General features: G+C 60.2%; 1 protein-coding gene across 1 annotated transcript; it reads right to left on the bottom strand.

The window, feature by feature from the left end:
• Nucleotides 1-3,008: 3,008 nt before the first annotated feature.
• ANGPTL4 (angiopoietin like 4) lies at nt 3,009-11,906 on the bottom strand. The gene is made up of 7 exons (XM_065699758.1): nt 11,380-11,906; nt 10,862-10,972; nt 10,308-10,437; nt 5,840-5,953; nt 5,660-5,755; nt 5,089-5,364; nt 3,009-4,555 (listed from the first exon to the last, which is right to left on the bottom strand). Exons 1-7 carry the CDS (start codon nt 11,881-11,883, stop codon nt 4,374-4,376), a joined length of 1,413 nt encoding a protein of 470 aa, XP_065555830.1. The 5' UTR covers nt 11,884-11,906; the 3' UTR covers nt 3,009-4,373.
• Between the last annotated feature and the right edge of the window lie 1,825 nt (nt 11,907-13,731).

Here is a 13,731-nt window from a genome sequence, read left to right as displayed (position 1 = left end):
GAGGAGCTGTCCAATCGCAGAAGAGCAGCAAAGGGAGAGGGCGGGGTTTGGGGTGCCTGAGCCGAGGCGGGGCCGGGGAGGCGGGGCCTGGCTGGGAGAGGCGTGGTTTAACTGCGTGGGCGTGGCTTGGTGGAGGGGCGGGGCCTCGGTGGGTGCGCAGCCGGGGGTGGGGTCAGCCCCGAGCTGGACCAGCCCCAGGCAGAGCCCGGGGATGCTGCTCCGTGACCTCCCTCCAACCTTCCGCGCTAATGGGTGTGATGCGGGGTTGCAGCAGACGCTCGGAGGGAAGAGAACAGCTCCTGCAACAGCAGCTGCTGCTGTTATTGCTCTGACGTGCAAGGAAAGATGTCACAGAATCATCATGGAATGATTGGGATGGAGGGACCTTAGAGCTCCTCCAGCCCCAACCCCTGCCACAGGCAGGGACCCCTTCCACTGGAGCAGCTTGCTCCAAGCCCCTGTGTCCAACCTGGCCCTGAGCACTGCCAGGGATGGGGCAGCCACAGCTTCTCTGGGCACCCTGTGCCAGCGCCTCAGCACCCTCACAGGGAAGAGCTAGCACAGGCAGGACAGTGTGCTCCATGCTGCTGAGCTCCTGCAGAAGAGCTGAAGTCACTGGGAGGGGGTGTCAGGGCCTGGGGAGTATTGGTGGGTGGAGAGCTCATCTTGTGTTATTAATTTGCTCTTTCTTGGCTTTGCATCATGTTTCAGATTCCAGAGGGGGTTTGGGTTCTGCTGCTGTATAGGAAAGGGCTGGAGGCCCCACTGCTGCATCTCCTGGCGCTTGTTTCTGCCATTTGGATGCAGGCTGGATGTGGAGGGGGCTCCAGGCGCAGGTCAGGGCTCTCCTGGCTTTGCTGGGCCTCAAACACAGCTGGGTCTGGACATTGTTTCCTGAAGTGCAACACCCTCTCTGAATCATGGAATCGAGAAGGTTGGACAAGACCTTTAAGCTCATCCAGTCCAACCGTTACCCAGCACTGCCACGGCCACGACTGCCCCATGGCACTGAGGCCTCGTCTCCACAGTGTGTGAGCACTTGCAGGGACGGTGCCTGCAGCCCTGCCCTGGGCAGCCTGTTCCAATGCCTGAGCACCCTCTGGGGAGGAAATTGTTCCTCAGCTCCATCTAAACCTGCTCTGGTGCAGCTTGAGGCCGGTTCTTCTTGTCCCATCCCTTGCTCCTTTGGAGCAGAGAGGCTGACTCAATGACCTTGATCTTGATTTAATGACGCTCAGAGAGGACCCCAGGTCCAAATCAGCTGCAGTTGAATCTTCTGTTGATGATTCTGAGCTCCACAGGCACCAGTCCTGTATCACCCCTCCAGAGCACAGCCCCAGGCTGTGCTGCAGGTCCCAAAAAGCCCCCTCCCAGCATGGCTGGACCCCGGAGCCCTCAGCTGGCATTGACACAGCCCCGGGATGAGCAGCAGCTGAGGCGAGGTTTAGGAGGGAGGGCTCGGATCCCTGCGTGGACCGTGATGGCCGGGCTGCTGTGAGGCACAGCCTGTTTTGGGGAGCAGCAGCACTTGGTAACCCAAGGAAGGGGGGAACGCCTTGGGCAGCGCTCGGTGCTGTTCCTCTCGCTGTCACTGGAGGGCGCTGCCACATCCTCAATGGGGCTCTCAGGCTGCTGTTGAAGTTGATGGAGGAGCTGGAGGATTCCAGGAGGATTTCAGATGAAAACAGGGACCCAGAACTGGCATCTTCGAGGCCAGGTTGGACACAGGGGCTTGGAGCAAGCTGCTCCAGTGGAAGGGGTCCCTGCCCGTGGCAGGGGTTTGGAACTGGAAGAGCTTTAAGGTTTCCTCTCGTCCTTGGGAGCAGAGAGCAGCCCCCTCCTGGCCCCACCTCCCTTCAGGTCGTTGTAGAAAGTCTTGAGTTCCCCCGGAGCCTTCTCCTCCCCCAAAACTGGGGAGCACCAAAAACCTCTGCTCATGAATGAACACAGCACAGCTCCCTCCCCAGATTCCATCTGATGCGTAAACCCCACGTTAGTCTCATCACTTCAGCATTGACTGAACCACAGTACTCCCATATCTGCTCCTGCACCCAGGGACCGAACAAGCTTTGAATTAAGCAAATGGAACATTAAAAATGTATTCCTGAAGCCAAGAGTAAAGAGACAGGGCTGGGTATAATGGGCTGTTTGTGCAATTGGGCTTGGGGCTATCATTAACCCCAGGTTTGTTCCCAGGGGCACAGGAGCTGAGGCCACCTTGAGGTATTTGTACAGCTGCTGCAGGGGGCTAGAGCGGCCTCGTGTCTCTTCTTTCTACAATAACCAGTTTCTGTCCCCCTTCCTCGCTGTTTTCTTCAGCTCCAGCACCATGTCTGGGATCAGGAGTGCAGCTGGAGCTTACCTCCATCATCTTCAAGGCTCCTACTGCACCCCCAGCTCACCTCATTCCTACCTCTGGAACCATCCTCCAGAAGCTGCAGCAAGTGCATTTGGAGCTGCCTGTTCATGTGTATGAATAGGTTAAAGACCACCGCTTTCGGGGGCTTGTCCTGATCAGCTCTGACTTTACGCAGCAGCCTCTGCTCTTGTTCAGGGAGTTCAGAGTTTTCCAGCCAGCTACAAAACGGCCCTGGGGCAAAGGTCTGGCCTCAGGGAGGGCAGCACTGACCTGGTGAACTTGCTGCCCCAGGGCCTGGTTTCTGAACTTGTGCTCCCTTGGGAGGTCCACACGTTTCAACCAGAATAAAAACTGCTGCTGGGGGCTACAGCAGGGATTTCTCTCGGGAGGGCTCCGTAAGGCTGCAGTTGGAAGCTGAGGCCAGAAGGAAGCATAGCTCAGGCTGAACTCCCAGCAAGTGAAGGTTCCTCACACAGCTCCCACTTAAAGCTCCTCCAGCCCCAACCCCTGCCCCGGGCAGGGACCCCTTCCACTGGAGCAGCTTGCTCCAAGCCCCTGTGTCCAACCTGGCCTTGAGCACTGCCAGGGATGGGGCAGCCACAGCTTCTCTGGCCCAGCCCCCTCACAGGGAAGAGCTAACGCAGGCAGGACAGGTACAGGCTTGTTTTTATTAAAAGACACCTTCAGAAAAGATATTTTAGTACAAAAAAAAAAAAAAAAAACAAGTTTAAAATACACAAACTACTCGGTTGGGTTGTTCCAGCATGAACATCATAAATTACACCACGTTACTATTAACACTGCATTTAAATACGGAAACAAATCAGAGAACAGGAAAACCATCGACAAGGACCAACATCCTACAAATGCCTATTTACAATATTTAGCAGCTAGGAGCTCTAGCATCATAGTCAATATGACTTCAATAGGGTGGGATGCTTGGGAAGCCCCAAGACGGCATCTTGTTGCCCACGTCTCCCCAGACACCCACCCCAAAGGCAGGGGTGACAGCAGGGTAAGTACCCAACAAAGTGGTGCAGCTCTTGCAGAGAAACCCTGTTCTCCTCTGGCCTTTTAGGGCAAGTTTTGGGGCATGCATGTGGAATACTGCAAAGTACGGGCAGGCAGCTCCCCAGGCCTCAGCACGTTACAGCCCACAGCGAGGCTGGCTCTGCCCAGGGACCATCGCTGCTTCGTACCTGGGCTGTCCTAGCGCTTGTCCCGACCCCCTCCAGCGATAAGGCAGGCTCCAGGCAGAGCTTAAGACTCAACCGTGCAGGATCAGGCCCTTGTGGAGGTGGTTGTAGGATCCCACCCACCCTCTCATGGAGCTGGAGGCAGATTCCCAGCTTCCCGCTCATTCCAGCGCCGCCAGAACTGTGGGGTTTCCACACTGTGGGGACCAGGGAAGCCTGCGGTCCCGTTCTGCACAGCACATCCCACAGCCCTCCCACCAAACCCCATCTCCTCAGAGGGCTGAAGTCACCAGAGCAGGGGCTGCCCAAGCTCCCTGCCCCGCGGACCAGAAAGGGACGGAGGCTCTGGGGGCTTTCACAGGAGGGTGCACAGGACATCACTTGGGAGCAACAATGACAGCACACAGCAGGGCTCCGTACCCAGTGCTTGGGTCCAGGGTAGTGACTCACTTCATGTGCTCCCCTTTCCCCCCAAGCCCCAGCTCATGAAGCCCAGCACAGAAGCGTTCAGACAGGGCAGACAGCACCAGGCAGCTCGCCACAGCAGGCTGGAAGACCCTTCCTTGGGCATGCTCTGGAGGTCGACCTCCCTGCTGGTGCCTCCTCTTCTGCTCTGGGAGCTCCCATCCCGGGGTTCAGCGACATGGAGCAGTTCCGCTTCTAGGCAGGAGCTGGGCTGTGTCACCCAAGGGCTGTTAACCAAGAGAAACCCTCCTCAGGGGCCTTGCCTGGGGAGGAGGGGGCTGTCTGCTGTAAACACCAAGTGATGGAGCTCAGGTCTGCTCTGCAGAGAAGGTCAAAAGTCTCAAGTGGCAGCGTCAGGGCTCTGCTCCCAGTGCCGCGGGCTGGATTTTCATGGTGGTTGACTTCAGCGGGTAGTACCGGCCCTTCCATGTCTTCCAGAAGATTCCCTGCTTGCGCTCGTGCCTCTGACGCGGGATGGAGCGGAAATACTTCCCGTTGAGGTTGGCATGGCCGCATGTGCTGAACCACCAGCCCCCTGCCAAGGCAAGGCAGAGGCAGGTTTAACCCACAGCACTTCCAGGCAGGAGCAAACCCAGGCTCAAGGCAGCTGCTGTCCCTATTTTCCAGTTTTCCAGGTCTTTGGGACCTTACAAGACCACACCTGAGGAGTCCCACGCATTGGGAAACCTTGGCACAGGTCCTGTAGGACTTCAGCATGCGCCTGCAAATCCCTGCAGCCCTTTCCTGCATGCAGAACCCCCTCAAGCCCTTTGGCAGCCCCATCTCAGGCCTGGGACTGGCTCCCCTTTGCTTGAAAGGTTTCCAAGCAAGGTGACAACCAGGGGAGCTGCTACAGAGAAGATGCTTGGGCCAGGAACTGAATCCCGAACCCATCCTGGCTTCAGCCTCCCTCCCGGTTCCCTGCACAGCTCCAAGGGTGCAGCTTTCCCAGGGTCAACACCAAAGGGGTCTGGACCTGCAGGGTCCTGTCCCTCTCCCGGCCACCACCGGGCAGTGGAAGGTTGAAGGGAAGGTGCCCACCACGGGGAAGGAGGAGCTCGCACTGACCTGAGAGGTGCTTGGCGCAGTTTGTGTCAGCCTTGAGGTCGTGGTCCCGATCCCGAGTGGAGAACGGCAGCTGCCTGAAGTCCCCGATGGCGTTTTCCAGCTCTCCAGACAGGGGTCCCAGCAGGCTGAGCGTGTAGGCTGTGCTCTCGCCACCGAGGCTGAACACAAACTGAATCACCTGGGAATTTCCCTCCCAGTCTTCCAGCTCGATCAGGAGATTGAACCTCCCCTCTTGGACGAGGCGATGCATCTTCTCCAGGCCCAGCCAGAAGTCACCTGAACCGAGACACACTGCAGTGGGTATGGGGACACAAACATGCCACGCAGGCACGGGAGCAGGCTCCAGAGACACAGGGGGACAATGCAGGACCCTGCATCACTTGAGTCACTGTCTGGCCCCTGCAGGACAAGTCAAGAAGACCAAGGACTCTCAGTCTGCAAGCAGTGCCCCCCTTTCTTAGCCCAGCACAATGTTCCGGCATATAGAGATCTTCAGGGGCCATCACCGGGCAGTAATTCCTGCCAAGATACCGCTTATCCCACACTAAGACAGACAGCATCATCCACCTACCACGAAGGTCTCCAAAGCCATTCTTGTAGGCATCCCAAAGCTGGTCAAAGTCCACAGAGCCGTCTGTGCGCCTCTGGATCACGGTCCAGCCACCTTCTGCAGCAGGGAAAACACGGTCACCGGGGTTACCCTTTACGAGCCCACCACGGGAAGGGCTGCGGGGCACGTGCGCTGCTTTACCTGGGGTCATGTCACAGTAGACCTTGAAGGGCTGGGACCCCGCGGGCTGCACTTGGAAAACGCCGCTGCTCTGCTGCCCAGCCAGGAAGAGCTGGTGGCAATCCTGCGGGAGCTCTGCGGGGAAGCAAACAGCCGCTGAGGAGAGGGTGGCCCCGAGTCCCACTTCCTCAGCAGGTTGCTCCTGCCACGGCCCCGGCACTTGCAGCCCTGGCCCCCAGCCCAGCAGCTGCGCACAGCAGTGGCCGCGGCTCCGGACACGCGCCGCCGGCTGCAGCATCTTCCAACTCCGTGACCCCGCATCTCCCCATTCATTCATCCAAACACTCCTCGGGCTGCAGCCCAAGGAAGAGGCCAGGCACTGGGCCAGGCTGGGGTGACCCAGGCTGGAGAGCGCCGCTTCCAGCTGAGGAGAAACCCAAGGAACTTCCCAGCTCCCTCTGCAGCAGGCGGGAGCATCCCCTCCGGGGTGAAGCTGTCCCCAGGGGCCTCAGCAGCCAAGCCCAGGCTCAGGAAAGTGCCGGCGCACGCAGCACCCAGCGACCGCGGTGGCCCCAGCAGCTGCCCCGCTGGGCAAGCTGCCACCGGCAGGCGCGGGGCCAGGCTGGGCTGACCCTTGTCTGTCCAAGGCACCTCGACCCGGGGCAGAGATGGGCTGGGGGGACCTCGGGGAGCCTCAGCTCATCGCACCCAGCGCATTGCCCAGGATGGGGCCACCACGAGCTCATCCCCCTCCATCCGCACACAGCAGGCGGGATCCCACCTCTCCTCCTGCCCCTGCCCCTGCGGGACTTTGCCCGGGGCCGCCAGCACAGCATCATTTCAACAGCACTGATAAAGTCCATCCAGGAATTGGGGAAGAGATGGGGGGGGGGGGGGTGAAACCTGTTACAAAACCCGAGTCGAAAGGCCACGGGAGGATGAGCAGAGCTCCAGCCCTGGGGCTGCGGTGCAGTCAAGGGGCTCTTTGTCAGCCGGGACAGGTGCCCCCCTCACCCCCAGACAAAGGGGCCCTGTTCTCCCCATGCGAGGGTGGGATGGATTTGGGTGGCTCCACAGCTGCTGCCACCACGACCCCAGGACAGGCGGGTGAGGAAACCCAAAGACAAGCCCCGGCTGTGCTGGGGAGCTGCTGCCCCCCGAAGCCCCACCATGGGGTCCCCCCTTTGCTGTGTCTGCCCCCGGGGTCAGGGCTGGCACCAGGACTGGGGAGCAGCAGCTTGGAGAGGAGCCTCCCCCACTGCTGTGGGGCTCCACATTGGGCAGAAGGGGGAAATGGGGGCTCTGAGCTGCGGAGGGCAGGAGCCAGATGCACCCGTGTGGGGCACTGCCCCTTGCCCAGTCTTCACTGAGCACCCACAGGGCCCCAGCGCTTTGCTGGGGTGAAGACAGGAGCCACTTAGACCTTCACAGGGTACCCCGAGAAGCCGTGGCTGCCCCATCCCTGGCAGTGCTCAAGGCCAGGTTGGACACAGGGGCTTGGAGCAAGCTGCTCCAGTGGAAGGGGTCCCTGCCCGGGGCAGGGGTTGGGGCTGGAGGAGCATTGAGGTCCCTTCCAACCCAGACAAGGATGGGATTCTAGGAAAGGTCAGCATGGGGGGGACCAGGGGACAGCAATGTGACACCCGCCACCACCTTTCACCCGTTTCCCCCCTTCTCCCCCCCGACCACCCCAGTGAACTTTCCTCTCCTTGGCACCAGGCCCTCTCCCACCGCTGCAGCCACCAGCACAGAGGAGCCAGCAGCATCCCTGCGCGATGCCAGCACGGGACCAGTGCCACAGAGCCCACCCGCGCACCCACAGGACTCGTTTTCTCCCTAGTAGCCAGCACCATGGGGAGGCCAAGTGCATCCTTGACCACCCCACTCTGTAGGGAAGGGGAAGCCAAATGAAGCCTGGGGGAAGGAAGCCCACAACCCAACCCCATACCCACAGCAGCAGCCAGGAGCGCGGCAGCAGGGAGGTGCTGGAGCCTGCTGAGCTCCTCACCTCCTCTCCCATTGCACCTCCAGCATCAGCAGGACAGTGGCCAGGAGAACACTCCAGCATCCACAAAGCAGCCCCATCCCTGCCTGTGATGTTTCTCCTGAGCCTTGGCCACTCTCCCATCCCTTCCCCTGGAGCACCAGGGACTTCGTAAGCAGCTGAAGGAGGTGCAGCTGCCTGACCAGCCTCAGCGCAACCTTTGTTTGAGGAACACGCTCGTTAGCTCCAGTTCGTGCTGCACATCCCTATGGCACCAGCAGGAGAAGCGCTCCTGGCTGCTCGGGACCTTTGCCTTTCCCTCCCCCTTCTATTTAGCCAAAGGAGACACAAGAATCAACAAGGCTCCCGGAGCTGCCCCAGGCACAGCACCCTCATTACCCAACAGGATCTCCAGGCATGCCAAGAGGTCGGCAACCTGGGATAAACACCCGGCCCCGCCGATGGCAGGAGCGGGTTTTTCACCGCCTCCCCCTCACCAACCCATTTATTTGGGAGCTCCAGAGCCACGGGGAGAAGGCTTTGCTGGGCTCTGCCTTTCCCCTACTGGGCCGGCTGCCAGGCAGCACAGGCTCTGCCTGAAGACATGATCCTCTTTCTGCAAGCGATTAAACCTTTCACTCTCCAGGCTGCTCCGAGCCCTCAACTTTCACATGCTTGGCCCTGAGCCATTTCTGGCCTCAAAAAAAACCCCAAACTTGAGCTCACTTGGATGCAAATAAAAGGCTCTTTCTCAAAGGGCTGCTGGTGGAGCTCAGTCCTGTTCACCAGCACCGCGCCTCTGCCTCACAATAGCACAGGGCAGCCACGAGCCTCCCCGGGCAGAGGGCACGGTGCTGGCCCACCACACATTGAGGGCTCCAGAGTTTGCCAGCAAAGCCCCTCGGTTTGCTGATGAGAGGAAGCCAATTTGTCCGCTCTCAGCAATACCAGCCTCAGGGATTAGGCAAGAGAAGGGTGAGCTCACTCATGGCAGGGAGGAGGGATGCCTGGAGCATTAGGGATGCTCAGGGTCTTCCCATCAGAATCATGCACAAGGAGGTGCTGAGCCCTCACAGCACCCCAGGGGCTGTGGGTCCTCTCCGTGCTGCACCCAGCATCCATCAGCACCAACAGCACAGCCTACGTCTGTCACCATTGAGTAGCAAAGGTCCAAACCCATCTGCCTGCACCTGACTTTCAGCCTAACCTGAGAGCTGAGGAGGGGGCTTGGACCAAGTGCCTGGACTAGAGGACTTTTAAAGGTCCCTTCCAAACCAAATGATGCCAGGATTTTCCGGCACACTACTGAGGGCAAGCCAGAAAGCAGAGCTGGGGAAAAAGCACAGAGGGAAAGAGGTTTTGAGATGCTGCTGTCACCAAGGGAGACTTTACCTGGGCCCACCACAGGCCGGCCAGCCCCACTGGGCTGAGCACCAGGCGTTCGGAGCCCCATGTCCCATCTCCTTCCTTGCCTGCAGCAGTTCTGCAGCTCTTTTGTTCTGCTCAGCCAGCTCCAGGCGCAGCACTGACAGCTCCCAGCTCCTCACACAACCAACCACGTGTTTTCCCATCTCCGTCCCTGCCCGGGGCAGGATTTCCCCACGCATCTCCTCAGCCTGCCTGGTTTGTGTTTGGCTTGCGCCGGACACCCCCGGACAGCTGCACACGCAGCCAGCACCCTCATTTAGCTGACTGAGCACCAGAGCAGCTGCTCTGGCCAGCAAACCCTGCGGGGACACCAGCTCCTGGCTGGGAGGAGGCTGCAGGAGCGGCACAGCTGGGGACACCCGCTCCTATGCCCTGCGGGAGCCGCTCCAGCCCCTCGCTGGCACAGGAGATGCTCCAGATGCAGCATCCGCTCGCCCGCTCAGCGCTGGGAGTGCCCAGCGCCCTCCCTGCAGCTCAGCACTTTCTGCTAAGGATACCGTGAGCTCAGGCACTCGGCTTTGATGTACGGGCCCTAAATATGAGCCAATACAATGCACAGGGATTCCAATAGCTACGATAGTGGAAGGTGGCCCTGCCCACGGCAGGGGATTGGGACTGGATGAGCTTTAAGGTCCCTTCCAGCCCAGACCAGGTTGGGATTCTGTGATCCCTCTTTCCTCTCACGGCTCCCTCCATCCGCAGACTGAGCAGCCGGCCCCGCCTGGTACAGTTTGTGCAGGTGAACAAAGTTAACTCCAAGGAGCAGAGATCCTCCTTTCCTCCCTGCATCCACACTCCCAGCCTCTCAGTCCTCTTTAACAGATACCTGCCAGCCGTGTTTGTCCTCTCCCCGCTGCATTCTTAACATCAGGCAGAAAAATTCCACTCAAATCCTTAAATTCCTGCTGGACTAATACCGATCCAGAAGGCTACGATCCTGCCCATGCTCCAGATCCCCCCCGTCTGGCCCAACTCCCAAACTCTGGATCTAGGAGCAAATCTCACATCCTGACTCAGGACAACTGAACCGTTTGTTTTGGAGCAGCAGGTTTGCTCCAGCACAGAGCAGACACTCACTGTGCAGCAGCATGGGCTCCCTGCTGGTGTTGTGGCTCTGGTTCATGAGGCTGAAGCTCTTCAGGTTTATCTTCCACTTCGGAGCCTGTGTTTTGTTGTCCTTCAGGTGGAAGGGGATCAAGAGATTGACCTAAAAAAGCAATGCGCAAGTCAGAACAGTTCGATTCCAGCTCATTTTCAACACCGGTGCTCAGGGGAGCTCCTCAGCCCAGACACCGGCCTCTCCTCCTTGACCAGAGCTGGGGCTGAACTTGCCCAGACACCTCAAGGAACAGGAGACACCAGCAGCTGGGCAAAGCCGGGAGTTACTGTGGGCTTTCACACCCATGCTAAAGAGTTTGTTCTGCAGATAAACCCAAGGGAAGAGCCCGGGGAGGCTCCATTCCACACCCCAGTTCCTCTACACAAATGCTCTGGAAGCTGCTTGTTTGCTGCCGTGGCACAAGGACCAGGGCCATAGCCCTTGTGAAGTCCCCAAAGCTGGGGAGCAGCATCAGAGCCGCTTCTCCTCGCACAGGATCCCAGCAGCGTGTGGGACCAGCCCGGGAGCTCACCTTGCTCTGCAGGCTCTTAATCTGCAGATTCTGCTTGTCCAGCTTGTACTGCTGCTGCTTGATCTTCTGCAGGAGCTCCTCGATCCGCAAGTTCTGAGCATCCATCAGGGACTGCAGGAGGTGGGGGGGAAGAGCCAGGTGAAACCCCCAGCTCTGGGGCTCCCAGGGACCCCTCAGCAGGGCCCCCCGTGGGGAGGGCTCTCCCGATGCCTCTCGATGGGACTCCCACTTGTGTGTTGGGTCTCCCAGTGCCCCTCAGCCAGACCCCTAAGCCCAGCCCCCAGTGCCCCAGCAGAATCGGGTCCCCCCCACGCTCCGGAGGTGCTGCTCACCACAGCAGCCCCCTTGCAGCCGCTCCCGCCGCCCCGGGAAGGGTCTGTTTCCCCATAGAATTTCCGGCTGGAAGCCAGGAACCCCTCCCCGCCTGCCCTCCAGGTCGCTGCCGCTGCCCCGGGAGGGGCGGGTCCCCGGTGCCGGTACCGGGGGGCTGATCCCTCGGTTCTGTGGGCGCCGCTCACCTGCAGCGCTCCCAGGTCCCGGGCGCTCTGATTCCCGGCCGGCCTCGCCTGCAGCGCCAGCCGGAGGCGCCCCTCGATCTGCTCCAGCCGCCCCTGGATCTCGGCTTTATCAGCGGCCACCTCCTCCAGGCGCTGCCGCAAAGCCTCGGAGAGGTTGAGGAGCTGCCGGCCGCGGCCCTCCAGCTCCCGCACGCTGTCCCGCAGGCGCTCGCCCTGCTCCTGCGCATCCCGCGCCTGCCGCAGCAGCCGCCCCAGGGAGCTGTTATGGGCGCTCAGGCGAGTGCCGAGCTCCCGCATCTGCCCCTTGGTGCGGTCCACGTGCTCCTTGAGGCCGTGCCCGAGCTGCAGCAGCCCGTGGGCGATCACGTTCACCTCGTCCCAGGACGCGAACTGCGCCCGCCGCTCCTTGCCCGCCGCCCTCCGCTCGGCCCCGGGGCCCGGGCCCGCGGCCGCGGTGGCGCCCAGCAGCAGGAGCAGCAGCACGGCCCCCCCGGTGCGCTCCATGCCCGCCCGCTCCGGTGCGCGCTCCGCCGCCGCGGCCCCGCTTTTATCGCCGCCCGCGCACCGCGATGGGGAGGGACCCGCCACCGGCCCCTCCCCGCCCGCCCGGCCCCGCCGCTTTGTTCGCCCTCCCCCGGGCAGGGGCCGCTCCTCAAACCCTGCCCGCGGCAGCGCCGGGGCTCAGAGATCGGCCCAAGAACCCCCCCGCGCCCCTCGGTCTCCATCCCCGCCCATCACCATCCCCAGCCCCGTCCTCATCCCCATCCCCTTTCCCGTCCCTATCGCCATCCCTATCCCTGGACCAAGGCCCCTCATCGCGGGCTGTCTCCTGTTGGCAGCAAAAAAATCACATTTAAGCATGAGCAGCAGGTCGAGAGAGAGGATTCTCCCCCTCTGCTGTGCTCTGGGGAGATCCCCCCTGCACTCCTGATCCAGCTTGGGACAAGGGATGTAGGGACAGGACAAGCTGGATGAGCTTTAAGGTCCCTTCAACCCAAACCATTCCATGATTCTATGACAAATCCCATCCCAAACTATCTCTGATCGCAGGAGCAGGAGTCCCAGGTGATGCCCCACAGAAAGCAGCCAGCTCTGGGGAAAGTACACACTTGGGGTCAGGCCCTCTGTGCCCATGGGCTGAGCATGACATTTACCCCTCTAAATGCTCCCAGTCTCCCAAGGATAAATTCCTGCCCCCTGTAAGGCTTCGATCTTCCCCCTTTGAAAAGTGGGCATCATTTGTGACTTGGACTCCGGTTACCAGCTCTTCCCTCTTGTCCTCCCTTTTTTCCACTGGCTTAAAAGGCATTTTCACTCTGTTTTTTCTCCCCATCAATGAATTCACACACTGCGATGGAGCCTTTCAGCTCTTTTCAGCTAAGAGCAGATGGAGCCCTTCTGCTCCCTCCCCACTTGGTGTTTCCTCTGGATCTACCACAGCACATCCTAGAGCAGGGAGCAGCATTCCCATCCACACCACCTTTTGGGGCTCAGTCCCAGCTTCCCAAGCACTGCTGGGCCCTCCTGCACATCTGGATGGCAGCAAACCCGATGGGAGCAGGGCTCAGAGTGGGACTTGTGCTCTGCTCCCCTCTGCTTAGCCCCACAGGAGCCCACAGCACCTCTGCCTCCATCGCACCGCCGCTGCCACCCTTGGGCACATCCCACCCATCCCATGGGAGATCCACTGTGGGTTTGCAGAGCTGGTTTTGAAGCCCAGCCTCTCCCTTGCGCTCAGCCTTGCCGGAGCCATGACGTGCACATCCAACACTTCCATCAAGCCTAACTTATTTTCCCCTCCCCAAGCAAGCAACTAATGAAAGGGTTTCCCCTCTCTTCTGCTGTTTTCCCTGTTGGGAGTGAAGCAGCTCCTCGGTGGGGGTGTGTTCTTGTACAAAGGCTCCTGCAGGAACAATTCCCAGCCGCTGCTTTCTCGTTCTTCTGGCCCTGGGCTGTCTCCAAGCCTTTCCCAGGTTGCTGCTGCAGAAACAGCGAGAGGCCTCAGGGTGAGCACTGAGCACAGGGAGGAGCCACGGGCTCTGACAGAGGTAAGAGTTAAGGAGGAATAGGGGAAATTTCAGCAGGCAGAGCCCAGCCCCCTCCCCCAGTCGATGCTTTCTCATTTATTTCATGGTTGGAAGGGATTTTTCAGATGAGGAAAAAGGAAAAGGAGAAAAACCTGGTACAGCAAACACTGCAGGGAGAAAGGCAGCGCAAAATGGGAACGGAGGGCGCTGCTTCTTCCGGACCTTCGAGGCTTGGGGCTATGGAAGGGAGTTGGGGACAAGGGGAGGGTGGTGGTGACCCCCCCCATCAGGCTTCTCTGTGCAGCCCAGGGCTCCTGTGTGGCCC

The sequence above is a fragment of the Lathamus discolor genome, chromosome 21 (genome assembly GCF_037157495.1).
Source record: "Lathamus discolor isolate bLatDis1 chromosome 21, bLatDis1.hap1, whole genome shotgun sequence".
NCBI classification, from domain to species: domain Eukaryota; kingdom Metazoa; phylum Chordata; class Aves; order Psittaciformes; family Psittacidae; genus Lathamus; species Lathamus discolor.
The sequence above is the reverse complement of the archived record's forward strand: the minus strand, read 5'-3'. Positions and strand labels throughout refer to the sequence as shown.